The 24,771-nt window shown below is 36.3% G+C and overlaps 1 protein-coding gene across 12 annotated transcripts in view; it reads left to right on the plus strand.

The window, feature by feature from the left end:
• The window catches only part of LOC149570935 (uncharacterized), a 281,257-nt gene that overhangs the window by 142,425 nt on the left and 114,061 nt on the right, over positions 1–24,771 (plus strand). For 8 of the 12 annotated variants that reach the window (XM_089812482.1, XM_089812484.1, XM_089812492.1 and 5 more), the window contains 2 exons: positions 15,723–15,826; positions 15,930–15,994. In XM_089812482.1, coding sequence (XP_089668608.1) covers positions 15,723–15,826; positions 15,930–15,994 — 169 coding nt within the window. Of the gene's footprint in view, positions 1–15,722; positions 15,827–15,929; positions 15,999–24,771 lie in introns of all 12 variants that reach the window. The other 4 variants (XM_089812493.1, XM_089812485.1, XM_089812491.1 and 1 more) reach the window with 1 other exon arrangement.

Here is a 24,771-nt window from a genome sequence, read left to right on the forward strand (position 1 = left end):
GTCTGTGATTCCTATTTAGGAATTCGAATTGGAGAGTAGTTTCAGAGGTGAGAGATCCCTCTAGTCTGATAATTACTTCAATTAAGTCACTTAGTGACCTAATTGGACCAATTGCAATGGTGGTCTTATTTGTAGATCAGAGACAGCCGACACCATTGGAAACATGAAAATCAGTCACATCTCCTTGCTGATTGGTGACTTTTCACAATGAAATTTGTTGGGCTAGTAATCTTTCATATATGGTGATATGTCCCTTGAGCAGTCAGATATGAACATCTATACTAGCGAATGTCTTGAATCTACAACCTCATTACACTGACACACATACATTCATTGTGCAACTGGTTGGCAACCATAATCCTTCAAGTAAGCCACAATATTAGCACCACATTTGATATCATAGGCGACTATCAGAAACGATATTCTATGATATCCCTCACATTGGCAATTTGGAGATCCATCTGTATTTGGAGATCAAGTATAACAGTGGCAAAGTCCATTCATGTACTGAGATATCAATTCAATCTTGCTATATTTATATACATCAGAAACATCCACCTACCATTGATTGGATCTCTGCTTTGGTAGATAGAGTAACATAAACAGTCTTGAAGAATTCTAAAAGACATCTTTGACAAATCTGATCACTCAAATACCATTCATCCACTCCTTTGCATATCAGAGACAATTGCACATTTGGGGGCATAGAATACTGTATTTGCATAGTTTTAGCAGCATCCACACCTTACAATGCTGATACTAATCGTTAGAGGACTTATCACCAAGATTTCCAGGCATATACAAATTGTAATCACGCTCTGAATTCAATTGAGATTTGATTGATGGAATATTGTCATTTATGTTAAAAGCATGAGCAAGATTATAAGATTAGCATCATCCATTTCAAAGAGGAGTGAGTAATGAATCAGCCAATGCAAGAAGGATACAACAAATTAGCAGCTACAATAAAGGTTAAATAGATAGACATTAAAGTTTAATTAAAGATTTAAACTTTGTCTAGCTAACACACAGCTAAGATAATAATCATGATATGTTCTATTTGTAAAAGAAAAGAAAGAAAATTGAAGTATTTCATGTGGATAAAACTGAAATTAGAATAAAGTTTTTATATGAAAAGAAACATTAGATACGATGCAATCAAATATACAAAGTGCCACCGAGGAGTGAGAAACATGAGACAGCAAAATACATGACAAATGGTGACCATGTGAAGACATCTACCTCAGGAATAATAAGACAAAGCAATATGATATTATATGCAGCTACACAAGCAGCGAATAAGCTGTGCATAAGATAGACTATGAAACACCGTATTTGATAGCAGCAATGATTGGAATAAAATATATCAACGGCACCATGTATTTGTTTTATAGAAGAGACCATATCAATATCGAATGAAATGAAGTGCAGAACAAGAAAACGGGTTTGGAATCTTGAAGAAAGCATGTAGAAAACAAACAAATTCATAAACTATATAGATGACATCGTAAATTCTGGAAGATGCGGAGTTTACAACAAAAATGGTTGAAGAAATTATAAAGTGATATATAAGTGGCACCGCTAATAAATACCAAGACAATCTGTTGAGACACATTGACAAGAAAATAGAATATCCCATCAATGATTCGAGTGTCACACTACAGAATGTATCCTTATACAGATGCCGTCAAAGTAGTCAAAGTTTGAATGAAATATACTTAACATTTATAAAAGCGCCCATGACAAATATAGACATCATTATTTTCTATGTTTCGATAAATCAAACTATTATGTTACATCTGGCCAAAGATTGCAAAATGAATATGGCCTACTAAGGGGCTGAAAGAGTTGACACAAAGTGTGCCGCCATATATATAAGTAAAGAAGGATGTCGTGTAATAAAGCCTGACATGTACAGAGAATCATATGAATAAGAAAATAATACTATTGGGAGATATCTCTTTCTGCGGCAAATGGAAACCAAAATGAATATATTAAACTTGAACAGGCAGGTATTCAAATACGCACAAAGAGAATGTTTGTTTGATTGTCTCAGAACAGGAAAGTAACGGCAAATGATGAAGAATTTAATGACGAACCTAAGTGTGAGCAGTATTGGCATATCAAGTGCCCATAAGCCTGACATTCTAAAGTAGTCCTAAGATAAAGTTCCATCAAGCAAGGACAGAATTAATTAATATTACCTTTGGAATTGAAAGATTATTAAAAATATAGAAGTCATCAATGTTTATGCAGTCCTCAAAAGGTCAAATGATGACTGAAATTTAAAAGGATATTAAAACATCAAATCAAGACAAGCAGTAGTATACTTAAGATGAGATTAAAGGGGAGACATAATTAATTTTTTTTTTATAAAGGTGCAATTATATAAGTTAACAACAAAGTAATTTAACTAATACAAGGTTGTGACTTTTCATTTCAAGAGACATGATCTTTATAAGTAAAAGATACAGAAAAACTTAAAAGATTTCTTTTCTTGCATAAGTGAGTCAAATGTTGGGAAAAAAGAGTAAAGGAAAAAGAAAAGAGTATGAAAAGTCAGTAAGAGGAGTGAAAAGAAGAATTAGACGTGAGTGAAGTCAACAGTGGATTATAAGGAGTAGAAAATATATTCATGATATAAATCAGATTTTATATCTGTTTTATATATACATCAGAGCTAAAAGAAAGAAAGTTATATATATATAAAGAAGTGGACTGCGTGTAATATATGCATTTATAAATGAAAGACTGACTTTAGATAGATTGAAGAATAGATCGCATCCATTATCCAATTGCGTAAGCAACATTATCAGGGTGGAACATAAGTGTGTGCGTAGTGGGTTGGTGCTCATGAAGATAGCAAAGGGAGTTAAAGCTTCCAGTAGGTTGGATCATCCAAAGTGTGGGAGTTGGAGCTTCTAGTGAGTTGATGCTCATAAACTTAGAGGTCGTAGCCTCTAGTAGATTGGAGCCTGCAAATAATTGTAATAGAAAAGTTTATATAAGAAAGTATTTATTTGCCGTGGTTTTCTCCCGCATTGGGTTTCTATGTAAATCTTGTGTTATTGTGTTCATGTGCATAATCGTTCATTTCAACATTTGAAGTTAATTGTTTGGATAAAAGTTTTAAATTGGCAAATTTTTTATTATATTGATTCACTCCCCTCCTTCTCAGTATAATCGTGTGTTGGTTTGATATTGATGAAGGGTGCTCCTTTTAATACCACAAACACATAACAAAAACAAAGAAATAACAACAATTTGTGATAACAAAATATGGGCTTCTTATTATCATTGCAAATGTAGAATTACAAAACTTGGAAGTACAATATGCAAACCCACATGGGTGTCTTCCTTACACTAATTTGCAACATAGAGCTGCGAACTATCACCCAGAGTTATCCTAGACAATGTACAGACATTTCTTAAATAGACATTTTTACACCGCTCGGGAAGTTTCTAGACATCAAACTCCAACCCTTGAGACCAACTAACTCTAAAATTACATATAGAGTTGGCCCGATAAACCTTTGACATTTATTTTGGAAATTTTGATTGGCCCAACTTCGGAAGGCCATAACTTTTGAACTATTGCTCTGATTGGCTATTATACCACTTTGCAGAATCCCCAACTTTTGATCTACAGAGCACGTCTTGCACAAGCACTAGCCGGCCCCATTTCAGAGCCCATCCGAGGCCTCTAAAGTCTTCAATGGTGAGCCTGAAGTTTTTATACCAAAAATGCACATAAAAAATCCACAATAAATCCACAAATACTCATGATACGACACTAAGCCTCAACTAGTAGGATGATATATCCAAGATGAACATCCACCTCTGAAATTAGGACATTCTGAGCTAGTATGACTGACTTACTAAGTAGCAAGTCCCCAGAACAATAACTACATTGAGTCAAAACCCTTATTCAAGAAACAAAAAGGAAATAATTTTGGATGATGTAAGATTGCTCTTACACCCAGATGCTCCGGCATCAGACACCCAGGGTAATTTTAGAAGTGGCCCCATCATGTCTCAGGCGGTCAGAGGAAAACCAAGGCGGTTAACCTCCTCCCTTAGTAGCCATGATGAATCTTCTACAGGACTCCCTTTCCATTTGACTAGGTACTCTTCAAAAGTTTTGTTCTTTGTACTTTTGCCAACACGTCTGCCCAATATCTCCTCAATCTCCTTTGTAGCCGAACTAGGTGCTGGAATGCTCCATTGCGCTTCTGCAACTTCATCTCCATCACCTCATTCATAATACTCTATCAGATCTGAAATGTTAAATACTCGTGAAATTTTCAATTCAATAGGCAACTCCACTTCATAGGCATTTCTAGAATCATGCCTCTTCACTATCTTGCACGGTCCAAACTTCTTCATTTTTCGCTCATTATATGTACCCATTGGAAAATGCTCCTTTCTCAAATGAACCATGACTTCATCTCCAATCCGAAATTCCTTATACCTCCCTTTCACATCTACCTTAGCTTTATACTGCGTATTCATTTTAATAATGTGCTTCCTCACCTCTTCATGGATATTCTTCAAATGTTTAGCAAATTCTTTTTCTTCAGCACTATTAATTTCTCCTTTACCCAATTGCCTCCATTCAAAAGCATCTCTGGGACTGTTCCCATATACAATCTGGAATGGTGATTTGCTAGTACTCCTATTGATAGAATTATTGTAAACAAATTCTGCCTTTAGTAAAATCAGTTCCAGCCCTTTGGTTTATCTCCAACTAAGCATCTCAACAAATTACCCAAACTCCAGTTCACAACTTTTGTTTGTCTATCAGTCTGTGGATGATGTGATGAACTAAATTTCAAATTTGTCTTCAATTTCTTCCACAATGTACGCTAGAAATACCCAACAAACTTGGTATCTCGATCTGAAACTATACTCTTTGGCAGACAATGTAGTCTCACCACTTATCTGAAAAAAACTCCAGCACATGAACATCATCGATAGTCTTCTTGTAGGGAATGAAATGTGCCATTTTTGAAAATTTGTCAACCACCACAAATATAGAATCATACCCTCGCTGTGTCCTTGGTAAACCACAAACAAAATCCATGCTGACATCCTCCCACAACTTCTTTGGTACAGGTAATGGTTGATACAACCTAGTATTCTGCTTCACTCCTTTTGCTATCTGACATACTCTGCAACTTTGCACAAACTTCTTCACATCTTGTTGCAACTGTGACCATTAATAATTTTCAGCAACCAAAGCAATGGTCCTATCTCTACCAAAGTGTCCAACGAACCCTCCACCATGCTTCGCCTTCATGAGATTCTCTCTCATAGAACTTTTGGGAATGCATAATTGACATCCTTTGAACAACATACCATCTTGAATTATGAAATCCAACCATTTGTCCTCTCAAGTGTAATAAGTTCTGTACAAGCCTTCCAAGCTTCACTAAAATCAAGATCCTCTAGATACAAATTCTTGTGTTCCTCGAACTTAACCATCTCAATCTGCGACTTTGTCAGCAAAAGCTCTCTTCTACTAAGAACATCTGCAACTTGTTAGACTTCCCATGCTTGTGTTTCAAAACAAATGTATAACTCTGCAAAAATTCAACCCACTTAAAATGCCTTTGGTTCAATTTTCCTTGACTATTCAAATGTTGCAAAACTTGATGATCAATATACAAAACTAACTCCTTAGGAAGAAGATGGTTTCTCCACTTCTTTAATGCTTGAACTATAGCATAAAATTTTTGATCATAAACAAGATATTTTCTTTTGGCATCATTCAACTTCTCACTGAAATAAGCAACAGGTCTAACTTTTTGGCTCAACAGAACTCCTATTGCAGTACCACTAGCATCATAGTCTACTTGAAACACCTTGTTAAAATTTGAAAGTGCTAAAACGGGCTCCTCTGTAACTTTTAGTTTCAACAGATTAAAACTCTTATCTGCTCTTACATTCCACTTAAATTCTTTCCTATCCTCTCTCATAGTTTCAATCAAGGGTCCTAAAACATTGCTAAAACCTCTGATAAACTTTCTATAAAAACTAGCCAGTCCATGGAAAGATCTTACCTCAGTCACACTCCTTGGAGTAGGTTATTCGAGGATAGCCTTCACTTTCTCAGGGTTCATTTTTAAACCTGTTGATACTATGAATCCCAAGTACACCAACTCCTTCAAAAAATTACACTTCTTTAGATTTATCAACAAATTTTCTTCCCTCAACTTATCAAACCCCTTATGAATATGCATCAAATGCTCCTCCTATGTCTTGCTAAAGATCAAAATATCATCTACGTAAACAATGACATACTTACCCAAAAACTCCTTCAATACCTCATTCATGAGCCTCATGAAAGTGCTTGGTGCATTGGTTAGCTCAAAAGGCATGACTAACCACTCATACAATCCTTCCCTTGTCTTGAAAGCAGTCTTTCACTGATCTCCTTCTCTAATGTGAATCTGATGGTACCCACTATTCTAATCTATCTTTGTGAAATACACAGCTTCACTCAAACAATCCATAATATCATCTATCCTTGGCAATGAAAATTTGTACTTGATTGTGATCTTGTTGATAGCTCACGAATCTGTGCACATCCTCCATTCTCCATTCTTCTTTGGTGCTAATACAACACATGGACTCAGACTCTCTCGAATCTAACCCATTTGCAACAACTCATGAACTTGTCTGTTCAACTCTTCATTTTTTATTGGTGTCATTCTGTGCGCTGCCTTGTTTGGCAAACTGGCTCTTGGAATCAAATCCATTTGGTGACTGATCTTCCTCACTGGGGGTAATCCATCAAGTACATTATCTGACACAATATTAGGAAACTCTCCCAACAAATTTGCAACTTTTGCAGGTACCTCCTCTACTTCTTTACCATCTTTCTGGATTACAACAAAACACATATGTTCATGCTTCACACCTTGGAGAAACTCCTTTCCATCAACAAAACATATTCTGACAGCACTACATACCTTTTCTTCTTTCTCGTTCAATGGCTTCAACTTATGTTTCACCCCATCCTTTGTCAGAGTGTAAGTATTTGCTTGCCCATCATGTACAACATGCCTGCCAAACTGCCGTGGCCTACCCAACAACATGACTTATTTTCATAGGTATGATATTTTCCCAAATAATTTGCTTAAAAAATTTCAGGATTGTAATGACAAATCATCCCATATGATTATGAAAGATATAGCGAAATGATAAACTTATTATGGATGATAAATCTCAGGAAGAATACTAACTACTATATCATCATGAAGCAAACATCAATGTCCTATGAACCAGCTCAATAATGACTAAGCAACAATTATCAAAGAGTATACCATCAGCAACTAAAATAAGATATTGGAGGTATGGAATAATAATAAATGGGAATCATATTAGCCGCAGTTCCTACGATTGCAATATCTTGACCTGCAATATACAAATATTGTGAACAATTTTGTTGTTGTGTATGAATTCGCTTCCACTTACTCATAATGGAAGAGTGGATTGAATGATTAATGTGGTTTGCACTAAAATAGTACATGTTGTTGATGGTTTTCAAATGGTTTTGTCCTATGCCTGGGTGTTATCTGATTAAAGACTAAGGAGTATTGTATTCAGGAGAGGAGCGATTTGCTAATCCAACTAAAATTAATTGTAATCGAAGGGTGATCATTGTGTTTAACTGTAATTCCTATTATGACAGTGATTAGATTGATGACTGAGATAGCCAACCAATTTTAGATAAATGATATGATTAACATTAATATGAATGCAGCAATTAGGAAGGCATTTATAAACAGAGATGAGTCATGTGATTCATCCATTCATTATCACATCAAGAAGCATGGAAGAAGGATTTATGAAATGGATTCATGGACTTAGTGATTTAATGAATTACTTATATCTGAAGAAAGGAATCAGATAATATAAAAGATCTATGTTACTCTTCATAAGGAAGAGATAAGAAAGGTAATATAATTGTGAATACTCTTCAAAAGAAGAATAGTAAGAGAGTAAATACAGGTGCTACTCATCAAATGCCAGAGAGATCATTTTATTAATATTATCTGCAATCTATTGAGGATGGTATCATTATATTCATGTGTCTATTAAAAATATGTGATCATATATATATAGAAATACTTGCACTGTTAATAGTAGATAGTCAAATACATGAGAGATAGTGAAACAGAGTAATATAAGATTATGGCAAATAGCTATATATATAATATAAATAATAATATCTTTATCTGATACTTGGATTGTAGATAATAGGAATTTGATTCCCATCTTTTACTATGGGCTTGCATAAGATAGGGAGTTTGACAAAGAGAAGGGTAGAGTAATGTTGGTCACATGTGTTAAGTTTATAACAGTGATAATCTACTGGTCTGAGAGTGCAGACTGCACCTAGTCTTCCTCCTTTCTAATATCATTTGAAGGCATTAAATATATAACTTACACCTCTTGTGATGGGCGGCGATTTCTGAGATACATTACTAGTAATATTAACTTAACACATTGTGTTAGTTATTGTTTATTGTTAAATATCTTTGCTAGTTGCCAATTTTTGGGAGAGAGGTTTGAGCCCAATTAGGGAGGGTCATGTCCCTTTGAGGGACATGCCCTTTGGTCATGATATTAAAGGAGGGTGTTATTGTAGTTTGAGGACACAACAATTACAAGTCTGCTCCCTCAAGCAATAATACCAATTCGAATTTATTGCAGAGATAAAAAAACATTTCAGTAAAGAATACAAGTTGACAACTCCTCCATACTTCGGAATATTAAAAAGATCATTTTCAGCAACAAAGGATAACACAGAAATCTGAATTATTTAGTACAGAATTTGCAGAAACTTTACACAGTATTAGAGCTTTGGTAGTCGAACCTAGGCTTTGCAAATTTAAGTAATCAGACTTTATATATATCTAGCATCTATCTCCTATCTTCAATGGCATACACAACCAGACCCGAGGACAGGTTTGATGGGAAAAAACACTTTGATGCCTGAAAATTCAGAATCATGATGATTCTTGAAGCAAATGATGTAAAACAATTTGTTGATTCAACATCCAAACAATCTCCAATTGAACCTCATACATCTATCTGGAGTAAAGGAAATAGAAGAGCCATTCAGATCATATTAGATGGAGTAAAGAAACGTATTGTACCTATGCTAACAAAACATCAGACAACATTTGAGATGATGGATGCATTACAAAATGCATATGATGTCATGTCCTCTTTTTAGTGACATGTTATTTTTTAGGACTCTTGTAGGTAGATATTTTGGTGAGAAAGTCATTCTGATGATTATTTGGGGATTAGATGGTCTTATTTGCTCTTGGAGAGATGGGGTTTATCATATTTTTATTTTGTGTTATGCGGGGCCAAAATATTATAATTTTGAGTTGAGTTGCACTTTTTATTTTATAAAGTTACTTTTATATAAAAGTGCATTACAAAGGATTTCATAAGAATATTTTATGGATACTTCTAGAAGTTTTTAGTAGCTTTTTAGAAAAGTGAATAAATAGGGTGCTTGGCCTCTCATTTGGACATGCTATGACTTGAGTTTACACTACTTTTCTCTTTGAGCATTTGCGGCACCATCTTGGTCTGCAGATTGTCATTTGATCATTAAGAATGGAGTCTCCTAAGGATTTGCATAATTGAGGACGTGAAATATCTTTTGAAGGGTTGCACTTTGAAAGTGGTATTCAACTACTTCAAGTTGGGCTTATTTGGACATTTCCAGCAGGGTTCGATTTTTAGCCTAGACATACATTTTTGCTCATATCTCACTGTTGGCTGGGAGTTTGATTTTTATTTTTTAGGAGAATTTTCCTTGGAGCCTGGCGATTATTTTCATAGCATTTTCAGCACCTTTCAGCCCAACATTTATTTTTGCTAGGTGTTGTACCAGTCCGTACATGTATGGTTGTAACTACAGGCTGTACGGTCAGCAATTTAGAGGGCAGGTTGGAGTTGCATTTTCATCATTTTGTCTTCACCATTCAGTCTCTAGCATTTGCTCAATCCAGTTCTTTCATTTTAGTTTGTAGTTGCAAGAAATTCTCAGTTGCATTCAGCCAGTGAGGGTTTGTTTGTAATGTGCCATGTTGTAATGCTCAGAGTTGAAAATCGCATATCATATGTAAAAGCATTTGGTTATCATTGAATAAATATATTGGCACTATTTACATCAGCTATTTGAGTAGTTTTGTTGCACAACAATTTCTTTTATTCAGCATTTTACTTTCAACAGTGTATTTAGTTTGCATGTCAAGTGTTTGACAAAATTTCATAGTTCAGTATTAGTGGTTATTAGTGGCCTATTAGCAAGGGCCATTACATATGAGTTCAACAATGCAACTAGAGTTCTCACACTGAAAAGGCAACTAAATCACATACAAATAAAGAAAGGAGAATCAATGAATTTTTACTTCCTAAGAGTTGTCAGCATAAGAGATGAACTATCAATTATAGGAACCATTATTAGTGACACAAAACTAACACTAATGGAAATAGATGGATTATCAGATTCATGGGAAACTTTTGCACAAGGAATAAGTGCTAGAGATAAACTTCCTGACTTCAATAGCCTTAACAGGGATTGTCTTCAAGAAGAATCCAAAAAATAAAAAAAAGGAGGGGAACTAAAAACAGAAGATGAAGAACTTCATGTTCTTAATACAAACTCCTATAAGGGCAAGAAGAAGCATTTCAAGAAGGAAAAGGGAAATCAAAAGAATGGAAAACCCAAGAAAGATCTATCCAAGATAAAGTGTTTCGGATGTGAAAAGTTTGGACACTATAGATCCAATTGTCCTGAGAATTCTAAACAAGTGAACTGTACAAATGTTACTAGGGAAGAAGATAACTATGATCTTGAGAATCATGTATTGTATTCGTTACTATCAAATGAAATCTCAAGTAAAGCATGGGTAATTGATAGTGGATCTTCTAGACATAACATGATACAAAGAAGTACTAGACTCTATTTCAAAAAAGGTTAATGGCGAAGTTACCATTGGTGATAATTCAACACATTTCGTTGAAGGAATTGGAAACTGCACCTTGAAACTAAAATTGGGAAATTCTCTTTTACCCAAAGGAGTACTCTACGTACTAGGAATAAAAAGAAATCTAATCTCGGTTACCAAGATGATCGGCATAATATTGCATTCATGGATGGTAAAGTAATAACTTGGGCAAAAAACTCCTCAATTAAAAAAGCAAAGTTGATTGGTCAGAGAAAAAGATATTTGTATGAATTAAACTCAAAATCTAGTCGACCTATTCAAGCCTTAATTCATGAAGCTATAGACATAAATGAAATATGACACAAAAGATTAGGGCATCTAACTTTCAAAACCTTATCAACTATGGAGAAGATGGTTACTGGTTTACCTAAACTAAATAAAGGCCACTCAAGCATATGCAAAGGGTGCACTCTGGGTAAGAACACCAAAAGTCCATTTCATGATAGCACTAGAAAAACAAATAATGTTTTGGAATTAATTCATTCAGATTTATGTGGACATATGTTTGTTCTTTCTCTTGGAGGATTTTGGTATAGTATTTTGTTCATAGATGACTTCTCTAGGAAAACATGGATTTACTTCTTAAAATGCAAAGAATCAAAAGAAATCATAAAGAGATTTAAAGAGTTCAAAACATTAACTGAAAACTTATCGGGACATAAAATTAAAACTTTTAGAACTGATAATGGAAGAGAATACACCTTAGATTTGTTTACAAGGGTTTGTAAAGAAACATGAATTAAGAGGGAGTACATCGTTCCTTATAATCCATAACAAAATAGGGTAGGAGAAAAAAAGAATAGAACAATTATTGAAGCTTCTAGAACTATGATATTTGTATCAAAATGTAGAATATTATCTTTGGGCAGAAGCCTCTTGTATTGCTGTCTATATTCAAAATAAAAGCCCTCACTCTTACTTTAGAGATAAAACTCCTGAAGAAGTATTTACTAAGGTTAAACCCAATATAAGTCATCTTAGGATTTTTGGGTGCCCTATATATATCCATGTTCCAAAAGAAAAGAGAACTAAGTTAGAACCCTTTGGGAGGAAAGGTATTTTTGTAGGGTATAGTGAAACATCTAAAACATATAGGATTTTCACACCTGGATAGAAAAGTATTGAACATATTAGGGATATAATTTTTGAGCAAGATTTAGCATTCAAAATAGCCCTAAGTTCTGAAGAACCTTCTCTTTTACCTAGTTCCGAAAGAAATACTGAGTCTGAGTCTTAGAGGGAGAACATAGAAGAAATTGAAGATGAAATTCAAAATTTAAATCTTGGAGAAACTGAAAATTTAAAGAAAAGACCACTTTGGGCTATTAAAACAATCGAGGAAGCACAAGACTTTGCTGGACCTTCTGGAACAGTCAGAGAAAGCAAAAGACCTAAAATATTTTCTAGTTATACAACAAACATGAATGATTTGTCCAAAACAAAACCAACCAATCCTTTAGATGCTATTAAACATATGGCTTGGCAAGAAGCTATGACAGAAGAATACCAATCTATTATGAAGAATGATGTTTGGGAAATTGTTTCAAGACCTGAAGGAAAATCAGTTGTTTCTTCCAAGTGGATATTTAAAATAAAGCATGTTGCTGACGGTAGCATTGAGAAATATAAAGCTAGATTTGTGGCCAGAGGATTCTCTCAGAAAGAAGGGATTGATTATGAAGAAACTTTTGCTCCTGTTGCCAAATATACCTTTATAAGAGTAGTCCTGGCAATTGCAGCATCAAAGGGATGGAAAGTACATTGGATGGATGTAAAGACAACATTCCTAAATGGAAACAAAAGAAGTATATTTGGAGCAACTTGAAGGATTTGAAACTCACAATCCTAATGTTTTTGTTTGCAGGCTCAAGAAAGCTCTCTATGGGCTTAAGTAGGCTCTAAGGGCTTGGTATGAAAGAATTGATAAGTATCTCATTGGCTTAGTGTTCTCCAAAAATGAAGCCGATCGAAATTTATATTATAAAAAAGATAAAGGTGATATGATAATTTTGATACTGTATGTTGATGATTTACTAATAACAGGTGAGGATCATCTCATAGATCATTGCAAGAAAGATCTAATTAGAGAATTCGAGATAAAAGACTTGGGACTCCATTACTTCCTAGGACTAGAAGCATGGCAAAATTCTGACAATATCATACTTAATCAAGGGAAGTATACATCAGACATTTTGAAGAGATTTGGAATGTGGAATTGCAAGTCTATGTCTTCTCCAATGGAGACTAATCTATATAAACTTAAAGAAGCAGCAACAGAATCAACTTCCATAAATTCTACTCTCTATAGACAGATGATTGGGTCCCTTATGTATTTAGTAAATACAAGACCTGATATTTTCTATGCTATTAATGCCTTAAGCCAGTTTATGTATGAGGCAAAGGAGATTCACCTAGTTGCAGTTAAACACATTGTAAGATACTTACAAGGCACTCTTAATTTTTGGCTCAAATATGAGAAAGTTGATTTAGATTTGCATGAATTCATTGAATCAGATTGGGGTGGAAGTGTTAAAGACATAAAAAGTACTTTAGGATGTTGTTTCAGTTTAGGATCAGCAATGATATCTTGGATATGCAGAAAGAAGCCTTAAGTAGCTCAAAGCTCCATAGCAGCTGAATACATTTAAGAAACGATGGCCTTGCGAGAAGCAGTTTGGCTAAGGAAGTTACTTGTATTATTTGGGCAAGCTATGAATCCTATGATTATTCATTGTCATAATCAGAGTTCCATGAAGCTTTCGGTGAATTTGGGTTTTCATGACAGGTCCAAACAAATTGAAATTCCTTAGCATTATGTAACAGATATGGTAGACAGGAATACTGTAAAATTAGAATACATTTGCACTGCAGATCAAACAACAGACATACTCACCAAACCTCTATCTAGAGTGAAGATAGATCACTTCAGGAGAAGACTTTGTATGGTTGAATTGTAATCCATTTGTATTCTTTAAATTATTAATAAAATAATTTTATTTGTCAGGCTATTGAGTGTTATGGGCTCCACCATCTATATTCATTATTTAAGAGGTGATGATCTTTGAGATAATGAATACTTGTATAAAAGACATGAGAGATGACGATCCCTCAAATAATGTATTGAACACTAGAGAACTACTGTTAGATTTAGGTGAATTCAAGATCATTTGTGAAATAAGCATTTCTATGCCTATTTATCACAACTTGGATAAAGGAAGAATTTATTCTTCAGACTTTATCCTATTTTCTGGTAGATCTTGACTCAAGATCAAGTTGTGATATAGGATTACCAATTACTATAAGTCACAACTTGGATAAATGAAGAATTTAATCAATCTTCAGATTTTAGCCTATGTGTATTGCATTATATTCAATACTGACGTCACTAGTATAAGTGATGAGTCATATCACAAGATGGTTATATGACTCAGTATCTTGTGATGTTATTTTCTCAAGAAGATTTAGATAGATATAGAGTATCAATCTATGCTTATTCATTGTAATTGATAATGCTAGATATGTTCTCTCAGAATGATTATCAAGTTAAGAGGGAGTGTTAAGTTTATAACATTGATAATCTACTGGTTTGAGAGTGAAGACTGCACTTAGTCTTCCTCCTCTCTAATATCATTTGAAGGCATTAAATATATAACTTACACCTCTTGTGATGGGTGGCGATTTCTGAGATAGATTAATATTAATATTAACATAAAACATTGTGTTAGTTATTGTTTATTGTTAAATATCTTTGCTAGTCGCTAATTTTTGGGAGAGGGGTTTGAGCCGACTTAGGGAGGGTCATGTCCCTTTGAGGACATGCCCTTTGGTCATGATATTAAAGGAGGGTGTTATTGTAGTTTGAGGACACAACAATTACAGGACTGCTCCCTAAAGCAATAATACCCAGTCAAATTTATTGCAGAGATAAATAACTTTTCAGTAAAGAATAAAAGTTGACAACTCCTCCATACTTCAGAATATTAAGAAGATCATTTTCAGCAACAAAGGATAACATAGAAGTCTGAATTATTTAGTACAAAATTTGCAGAAACTTTACAACATGATGGGTATTTCCCAAGAGAGGGTTAAATCTTGAGGGAGCCTGCTTGTAGATTGCACACCATTGGTACAGTAAAACTTCCATCTCATGACATTATTTGTAAGAAGGGAAGAAGGGATTCATGCAATCTATATAAGGAGATCATTCAAATGACAAGTTTAGGCTACAATAATTATTGACGTTTAGCGAATTACTTGTTGGTTTGCATTTCCTTTTACATTTATAAGTTAATGATAGATAAACATGGAGTAATATGTGAATATGCTTGGTTAGTAAGAATGATCCCTACTTCAAAATTCCAAAGCTGTACAAATTTATAGATTGTAGGTCAAGTGATAGGAAGGGATGTTACAAACTCCCACAACTAAGCACCCACTCAGGAAAAGATGCTAATCTCTCCTTTAGGAAGCACTAACTTCAAAATCAAAAAAAGGTTCCACTTGAATGTTGCTATTATTATAATTTTTCTTGATGTCTGCAATCATTAAGCTGTAATGCTTGAATAGAACTGTCATATGGAGTTTAGTGTACGGATATTGTCAATTTGTGGGGAATGTTTTGATGAATTGGTAATAAACTCTGGAAAACATCTTTTTCTTATATATATTTAATTCTTGTAGGGTGAGGTTGTTGGCATACAGTCCTCTAGCAATGGGCTTGCTTTCCGGGAAGTATTTTGCTGCTGATGGAGGTCCAACTGATGCACGCCTTAACCTCTTCAAAGGTAAGGGAAAAATGTAATAATGGTTTAATCTCTAGTGTTTTGAATGAGTGGTTTCAAATGTTCTAATTTTTTTAAGTTTGGCATTGCCATTGAAAAAATACAGGACGATATGCAGAAGGGGAATCACGATACAGTCTATCAAAGAACAATGTTATTGCTGCAATCAAGGCAAGTATGAGATTCTAATATCCCTTAGAAGGTTCTTAGATTTTCAAGGGCTGTATGGATGTGGCTTTCTGTAATTTGACTTTTCAATTCTATTGCTGTGTGAGCTTTGTCACGGTGTTGCAAATTTACATAAAACCAAAAAGTAATGCTACAAAAGAAGTATAAACTCGGAATGGTCAAATCCATTCATTCAATCTATAACTATTTAGAAAATATATGATTTAAATACTATAAGAATAGATCTTTTTCCGTAAAGTTTCTGCAAATTTTATGGGTTCAGATCTGAGATAATACCTTTAGTCTTTGTTGCTGTTCTGATCTTCTTCCTCTTCTAAATGTAGCAGGTAATTTTCAGAATATTTTATGTTTCTTTGAAACTTGTTTCTCTGTGCAATAACTCGTATAGGACAGTATTGTTTTAAGGAGCAGACTTCAATGTATAGTGTGTTCTTAAACTACAATAACACCCACCTATTATACCATGACCAAAGCGCATGTCCCTTAGAGGGGCATGACCCTATCTAGGTCAGCCCACACCTCACTTGTAGAAATCGAAGCCCAAGAAGGAGATAACACATATATTAACTAACATAACTATTAGTTATGGTGAGTGTATAACAATGTTATTGTCAAGGATTGCCGCCATTCTTATTTGCTAAGTGTAAAGTATATAATGCTTTGGAATGGTATACAAGGGGAGAAGATTAAAGTGCGGTCTGCACTCTCAAACCAGTATGAATATCACTATTATAAATTTAACACTCCCTCTTAACTTGATAATCTTACTGATAGATAACATATCTAGCATCATCAATTACGATGAATAAGCATAGATTGATACTCTATATCTATCTGAATCTTATGAGAAAATGGTATCATGGAACACATGATATTGAGTCATATAACCATCTTGTGATATGAGTTATCAGTTATACTAGTGATATCAGTATTGCATGTAATGCAATACACACAGTATAAAATCTGAAGAATGATTAAATTCTTCATTTATCTAGGTTGTGACTCATTGGAACTGGCAATCCTATATCACAACTCGATCTTGAGTTAAGATCTACCAGAACACAAGATAAAGTCTAAAGAATAAATTCTTCCTTTATCCAAGCTGTGAATCATAGGCATAGAAATGCTTACATCACAAATGATCTTGAACTCACCTAGATCTAATAGTAGTTCTATACTATTCAACACATTATCTGAGAAATCATCATCTCTCATAATGTCTTTTGTACAAGTATTCATTACCTCAGAGATCGTCACCTCTAAAACAATGAATACAAATGGTGGAGCCGATAACAGTCAATAGCCTGACAATAAAATTATTTTATTAATAATTTAAAGAATACAAATGAATTACAATTCAATCATACCAAGTCTTTTTTGAAGTGATCTATCTTCACTCTAGAGAGAGGTTTGGTGAGTGATGCAGGAGCATCCTGGGTTGCATTGTTGACTTGCATGTTTCAATTTTCCTAGCTTTTGCCGAGTTGCAATGTCTTGCATTGCCGAGTTATCAGTTGTTACCGAGCGTTTAGTGGATGCTGAGCTTCTTGGTTGATGCCTAGTTCACAGTTGCTGCCGAGTGTTCTTTGCATGCCGAGTTGTATGGGTGCTGAGTTCATGTGGTTGCCGAGTTCGTGTGGATGCCGAGTTCGTGTGGATGCTGAGTTTGTTTAGATGCCGAGTGTTAGTATTTCGTGGAGCTTTCATTTGCTAAGTTGTTTGTGTGTGGTTTCTTGTCGAGGCCGACCTTTGCATTTAATTTAGTATTAGATATTTGTTGTGTGTTGTCTTGTGGCTTAGCCTAGCATTTAATATGAGAGTTTATTTAGTTATATTTGCAATAGGCCGACTTGTGGCCATGCATGTATTTAAGAGACCTTGTGTCATGTCCCCTTTCTAGTAACCATAACTTTAACAAGGAATTTGCCTATTAACGACTCTCGTAGGCAAATGATTCTGGAAAGAGAGTCATTTTATTTCCAGATGATTACATTTTTGTTCTCGGAGAATAATAGTTCAGCAAGTGAGACCTACTTGTTCTAATATTAAATTAAGGTTTTACTTTAACTTTATAAAGTTATTTATTTAATTTTATAAAGTTTAATAATAAAAATACATTATAAAAGATAATTCCGGAAAACTTCCGGTAACTTCTCAACCAAGTGAATAAATAGAGGACATGAGGCACCCATTTGGACAAGCGATTTTGTGGATTCTACTTCTTCTTCAGTTGGAGTAATTTGTGGTCATTTGGTCTGCGAATTCTCAATTTATCTTTGGGAACGAAAACTCCCATTGATAAACAATTGTGAGGGTGTGAGATATCACCTGAATTATTGCAAAAATAGGAGGTGGCATTTCAGGCATCTCATAAGGGCGGAAATCTGTGGCCTAGGGCTGAATTAGGAATTCTTGCATTTTGATTATCTATACATGGATCATTGCAGAACAAGGTAATTTTTCGGGCTATAGCTAGGGTTATTTGCTGCATAACTATATTGAGGCCGGAGTGTATTTGTATGGGCCGACAGCTATTTTCGACCCCATTTCCGACTCTGTCTGGAAACTGTTCTTCCGCAGTTAACTAAGTGCAGATAGCGGGAAGGGCACATTACCTCAAGCAGGCTCTATCACACGAGCAACGCGTTGCATATCCATTGTTCGGACGTCTGCATCCAAACTTGGCAAATCGTCAGCCAGTCTTACAGCGGTAACATCATCAAATAGCGGGTGGATAAAATTGGTCTCGTGAACCTTCAGATTGCGAAAGATAAGGGCTTCATCCAATAATAGCATTGCAAGTCGAATCTTGGAGGTCGGCAGTTTCAGAACTGAACCAATATCCCATTTCCGGGTAACTTCGGCATAGCTGATTATCATAACAAACACGCGGCAGGTGGTAACAATATCGGCGCTGGTCTAAGAAGGCAGGATATAAATCACGCAAGATCGTAGGCGGCAGTTGGAATAAATCGGCAACAGCAATCGGGTCTGACAATTCCATAAAGTGACCAATATCCAGGTTCCATTGTTTGGTTCTGATATTTGGTTATTCACCTTTGTTATTATAATAGCACTTGCAATAAAATTATTTTGAACTACCATTATTATTGGTATTTGGATATTTGGTAAATTTTCTGGAAACATCATGTATTGAAATTTTTATGCCAAATGTTAGTCAAAGTACCTCAATTCAGAATTGTTATTTAGTAGCTCAAATTGAGGGAGTTATTTCAGTAATATCAGAGCTTGCTTGCAAAATGTTTGATGAAATGACAAACAACTGAAGGATAGAGAAATTTTGTTGCTGGAAGAATCTATAACCTATTGGGGTTATTTCAGTGGTATCAGAGCAGTGTTCCTGCCATCCTGTTGGGTAGGACATCTTATGAAATCATATTCCAGGTATTATATTCGCAGGAGGTCTAGATATAAAGACAGAGATATGGGGGAAAGACAATCACTGAGTCCACCGAGATTTCCCAGAATTGATGATGATGAAACCAGAGAGTTTTACAGAATCATGACTACAAGACAGCAAGAAATAGCTCAGTCACTACAGGCTTTGAATACCATGATGGAAAGAGTTGTTCAGCCCAGGATTCAGGAACAAGGTAGAGGTACATCTAATCATGATAATAGAAGTGTAGCAGGTTCACAAGGTGCTCCTAGGCGCAGATCATGGACAGCAAATAGACCTACTCGTCCCACCTTCGTAAGGGAAGAAGCTCAGGAGATAGGAGAAGATGACTTGCCAGATGATTTCCAGGATGATCTCAGAGCTGCTACTGCAGAATGGCAGGCATTACCCTCGCATGTGCGTGAACTATTGAACTTTGATCGCTATCTAAATCAAAGGAGAGAACATATGAGGAGCAGCCGCCAGAATAGGAGGCCTAGAGGAGGTCATGATAGTGAGTTACAGCGAGCTGTTAACAAACTCACTTTACCAATTTTCGATGGTAGTGGTCAGATGACAGTGCAAGCTTGGGTTCACAAGTTGGATACATTCTTAGCATTGAGGCCTATGACAGAGATAGATGCCATTAGGTACGCCACCCTGCATCTGGAAGGTGCAGCTCATGATTGGTGGTCACATGGGATGGTTACTTTGCAGCACAATCAGGTAACATCTTACCAAGACTTTGTGGATAGATTGGTTGAGCGTTTTGATAAGAAGGATCCAGAGATTTATTTTCGCGACCTTGCACAATTGAGACAGTCTGGCAATTTGGAGGTTTATATTAGTGAATTCCAGTGGTTGTCAGTCATGGTACAGGATGTGTCTAAAAGAAGGTTAGTTATCTTATTTACAGAAGGATTGTCTGAACCTCTCAAGGGATGGATTAAGGCATTTGACCCACCAACACTGTAGGAAGCTATGAGGAAAGCACGAAGTATGGAGCTCACAGCACCTTCTAGTAGGTTCACCTCTTGGAGTACTACCTCTTTCAGAGACAAAAAGAAGTTTGATAAGAATAAAGGGAAGAGCATTGAAACCAAAGGAAAATCTACTACACCCCTGGATGCAGAAACATTAAACGACTTGCGCAAGAAGAAATTATGTTTCTATTGCAAAGGCCCATATGATAGGGATCATGATTGTCCTTTGAGACCTAAAGGAAAAGCCAATAGAGTTATGTGGGCATATTACGAAGAATCAGACTTTGACAATACAACGCATGAAGATGATCACAGTGATTCAGAGCCTGAAGGAGAAACAGGGAATTCAGAGCAAAAAAAGGAACCAGAATTGCATTTACAGCAGGGGTGTTTGTCTAGCATTCAGCAGGAGGGATCTTTTAGGTTATGTGGTGTTCTAGTAGGACAGAAGGTGATCACCTTGGTTGATACAAGCACTACTCACAACTTCATTGTTGCACAACTGGTTGAGTGCCGTGGTATTAAGAAAGAAGAATTTGAAGGTCTTTGAGTACAGGTTGCTGATGGTTACACTCTTAAGTGTAACAAGATGGTTAGAGACATGCCGTTACGCCTGAATAATTATGAGTTCAAAGCGGATTACCATGTGGTCAATATGGGTGACTTGGATATCGTTTTGGGTATTGCATGGCTACGTTTATTTGGCGAAGTTACTTTCCGACTGAAGGACATGGAGATTAAGTTTGAGGTTGATGGGAGGCAGCATGTGCTGAGAGTAATCAGAAATAGTGACATCCGAACCATTTCCCTCAAGCGAATGGAAAGATTGGTGAGGCATAATGATATTGAATGGGCAGCCATGTGTACTCTCATGCCTACACAGGAGGAACAACAAAAGACAGAATATCATCCCGACATACAAATATTGAGGGAAAGGTATAGTAAGGTATTCAGCGATATTCCACCGGGTACACCACCTGATAGAGGGATTGAGCACATCATCGAATTAGAAGAAGGTGCTAAACCAGTCATGATCACTCCATATAGGCATCCAAAAAGGCTCAAAGATGAAATAGAGAAAACCATCAAGGAGCTTCTCGCGATGGGACACATCAGACCTAGTAAGTCTCCTTTTGCTTCTTTAGTAGTTTTGGTTAAGAAGAAAGATGGTTCGTTACGGATGTGTATAGATTACAGGATGCTGAATAAGAAAACCATTAAGAATAGATATCCTATTCCATGGATTGATGAGCTAATAGATGAACTACATGGGGCATGCTACTTTAGTAAGATTGATTTGAGATCAGGTTACCACCAGATTAGAGTTAGAGAACAGGACATAGAGAAGACTGCATTCAGATGTCACTATGGGCATTTTGAGTTTATAGTGATGCCATTCGGGTTGACCAATGCACCAGCTACTTTCCAGTCTACCATGAATAAAGTCTTCCATCATCAGATGAGAAAATTCGTGCTGGTATTCTTTGATGATATCTTGGTATATAGTCGAACATGGCATGAGCATATGAAGCATCTAGAGACAGTATTGAAGACCTTGCAAGCAGAGTCCTTGTATGCCAAAGAGTCTAAATGTGATTTGGGCACGACCGAGTTGTTATACTTGGGACATATTATCAGCAGAGAAGGAGTACGGATGGACCCTGATAAGATTCGTGCTATTATGGAGTGGCCTATTCCTGAGAACCTGACACAGCTGAGAGGATTCCTTGGTTTATGTGGCTTCTACCGCAGATTTGTTTGCGGATATTCGCGACATGCGGCTCCTATGACAGATTTACTTAAAAAGGGAGCTTTCGTTTGGACAGCGAAGGCACAGGCTTGTTTTGACCGATTTAAGGAGATCATGACTTCATGTCCGGTACTAGCATTGCCCGATTTCTCGAAGCCATTTGAACTCCAGTGTGATGCTTCAGGAGATGGTATTGGGGCTGTTTTGATGCAGGACAAACACCCAATTGCATATGAAAGCAGAAAACTCTGTGGGCCAGAGAAAACATTCAGCATTTACGACAAGGAGATGTTAGCTATCATGCATGCATTAGCTAAGTTCAGGCAGTACTTAGTAGGTGGTAAGTTTTGTATAAAAACTGACCACAACAGTCTGAGACATTTCCTTGGGCAAAGGGATCTCAATGATAGACAGCAGAAATGGGTGAGTAAGCTTTAGGCATACGACTTTGATATATCATATGTTAAGGGCACTCAGAACATAGTAGCAGACGCCTTGTCACGCAGGCCACATCTTAGCGCAATGGTAGGGATTTCTGAGGATTGGAGGCATCTGATTATTGCAGAATATGTTAGAGATCCATGGGCATCTGGGATAGTTGATGGGACAATTGTTGATACCAGGCATACACTTATGGATGAATTGATTATTTACAAGAGCAGGATATTTTTAGTCCCAGGATCGAAGGTGAAGCAGTCTATTATGCGAGCTCTTCATGATTCACCTATAGCTGGTCACCCCGGATACTTTAAAACATATAGACAGGTGCGAGAACGATTCACTTGGAAGGGACTCAAGACAGATGTATTGCAGTATGTTCGTGAGTGTCCTGTTTGTCAGCAGAATAAGCAAGAACACACTTTCCTAGCAGGACTCCTACAACCACTTCCTATTCCAGATCAGAAGTGGGAATGCATATCCATGGATTTCATTACCGGGTTGCCCAAGGCTTAGGGTCGTTATTGCATTTATGTGGTGGTAGATAGACTAACGAAATATGCTCATTTCTTTCCCATCACCACTACTTATACTACAGTACAAGTAGCCGAGGTATTCTTCAGAGAGGTTTTTAGGTTACATGGGATACCCCGCAGTGTTGTCAGTGGCAGGTATAGTAGATTCTTGAGTCATTTTTGGCGAGAGGTGTTCCGATTATGTGGCACTGAGCTCACACCCAGTACCAGTTATCATCCGCAAACTGATGGACAGACAGAGATAGTAAACAAATGGGTGGAAGGCTACTTGAGGAATTACGTGGCGGATCAGCAGAAGACATGGGTAAAATGGATTTATTTGTGTGAATATTGCTACAATACCACTTTCCACATGCCTATTCAGATGACACCTTTCCGAGCATTATATGGATATGATGCACCAAGTTTCATTGACTTGTTAATGGGTGATGTTCGGGTTCCACGTGCCGGGGATTTGATTCAAGAAAGTAAAGACATTATTAGCACTCTACGGGATAACATAGCTCGGGCACAGAATCAGTATAAGCAATATGCAGATCAAAAGAGGACGGAGAGGAGCTTTGAGGTGGGTGACATGGTTTACCTAATGCTTCAGCCATTTCGACAATCTACTCTCAAAAAGAGTGGGTCAGAGAAGCCTAAGCCTAAGTATTATGGGCCTTTCAAGATCACCAGGTGAATAGGGGAATTGGCTTATGAGCTTGAGCTTCCAGCAGATAGCAAAGTGTATAATGTGTTTCATGTATCACGCCTCAAAATAGCGTTGGGTCAGAATGTGATACCTTCTACAGTATTACCTCTCTTGGATGATGAAGGGAAATTGATCTTAGTACCGGAATTCATTCTAGAAAGCAGGGAAAAATAGCTCCGCAGAAGGGTAATCGGAGAATATTTGGTCAAATGGAGAGATCTACCAGTTGAAGATGCTACTTGGGAAAATGAAACAATTTTGCAGCATCCAGCTTTGAGATTGCTTGAGGAAAAAGCAATTTTAGGAAGGGCAGACTGTCATGTCCCCTTTCTAGTAACCATAACTTTAACAAGGAATTTGCCTATTAACGACTCTCGTAGGCAAATGATTCTGGAAAGAGAGTCATTTTATTTCCAGATGATTACATTTTTGTTCTCGGAGAATAATAGTTCAGCAAGTGGGACCTACTTGTTCTAATATTAAATTAAGGTTGTACTTTAACTTTATAAAGTTATTTATTTAATTTTATAAAGTTTAATAATAAAAGTACATTATAAAAGATAATTCCGGAAAACTTCCGGTAACTTCTCAACCAAGTGAATAAATAGAGGACATGAGGCACCCATTTGGACAAGCGATTTTGTGGATTCTACTTATTCTTCAGTTGAAGTAATTTGTGGTCATTTGGTCTGCGAATTCTCAATTTATCTTTGGGAACGAAAACTCCCATTGATAAGCAATTGTGAGGGTGTGAGATATCACCTGAATTATTGCAAAAACAGGAGGTGGAATTTCAGGCATCTCATAAGGGCGGAAATCTGTGGCCTAGGGCTGAATTAGGAATTCTTGCATTTTGATTATCTATCCATGAATCATTGCAGAACAAGGTAATTTTTCGAGCCAGAGCTAGGGTTATTTGCTGCATAACTATATTGAGGCCGGAGTGTATTTGTATGGGCCG

The sequence above is a fragment of the Cupressus sempervirens genome, chromosome 2, assembly GCF_028749045.1.
Source record: "Cupressus sempervirens isolate cs-2001-9-10 chromosome 2, ASM2874904v1, whole genome shotgun sequence".
Classification (NCBI taxonomy): domain Eukaryota; kingdom Viridiplantae; phylum Streptophyta; class Pinopsida; order Cupressales; family Cupressaceae; genus Cupressus; species Cupressus sempervirens.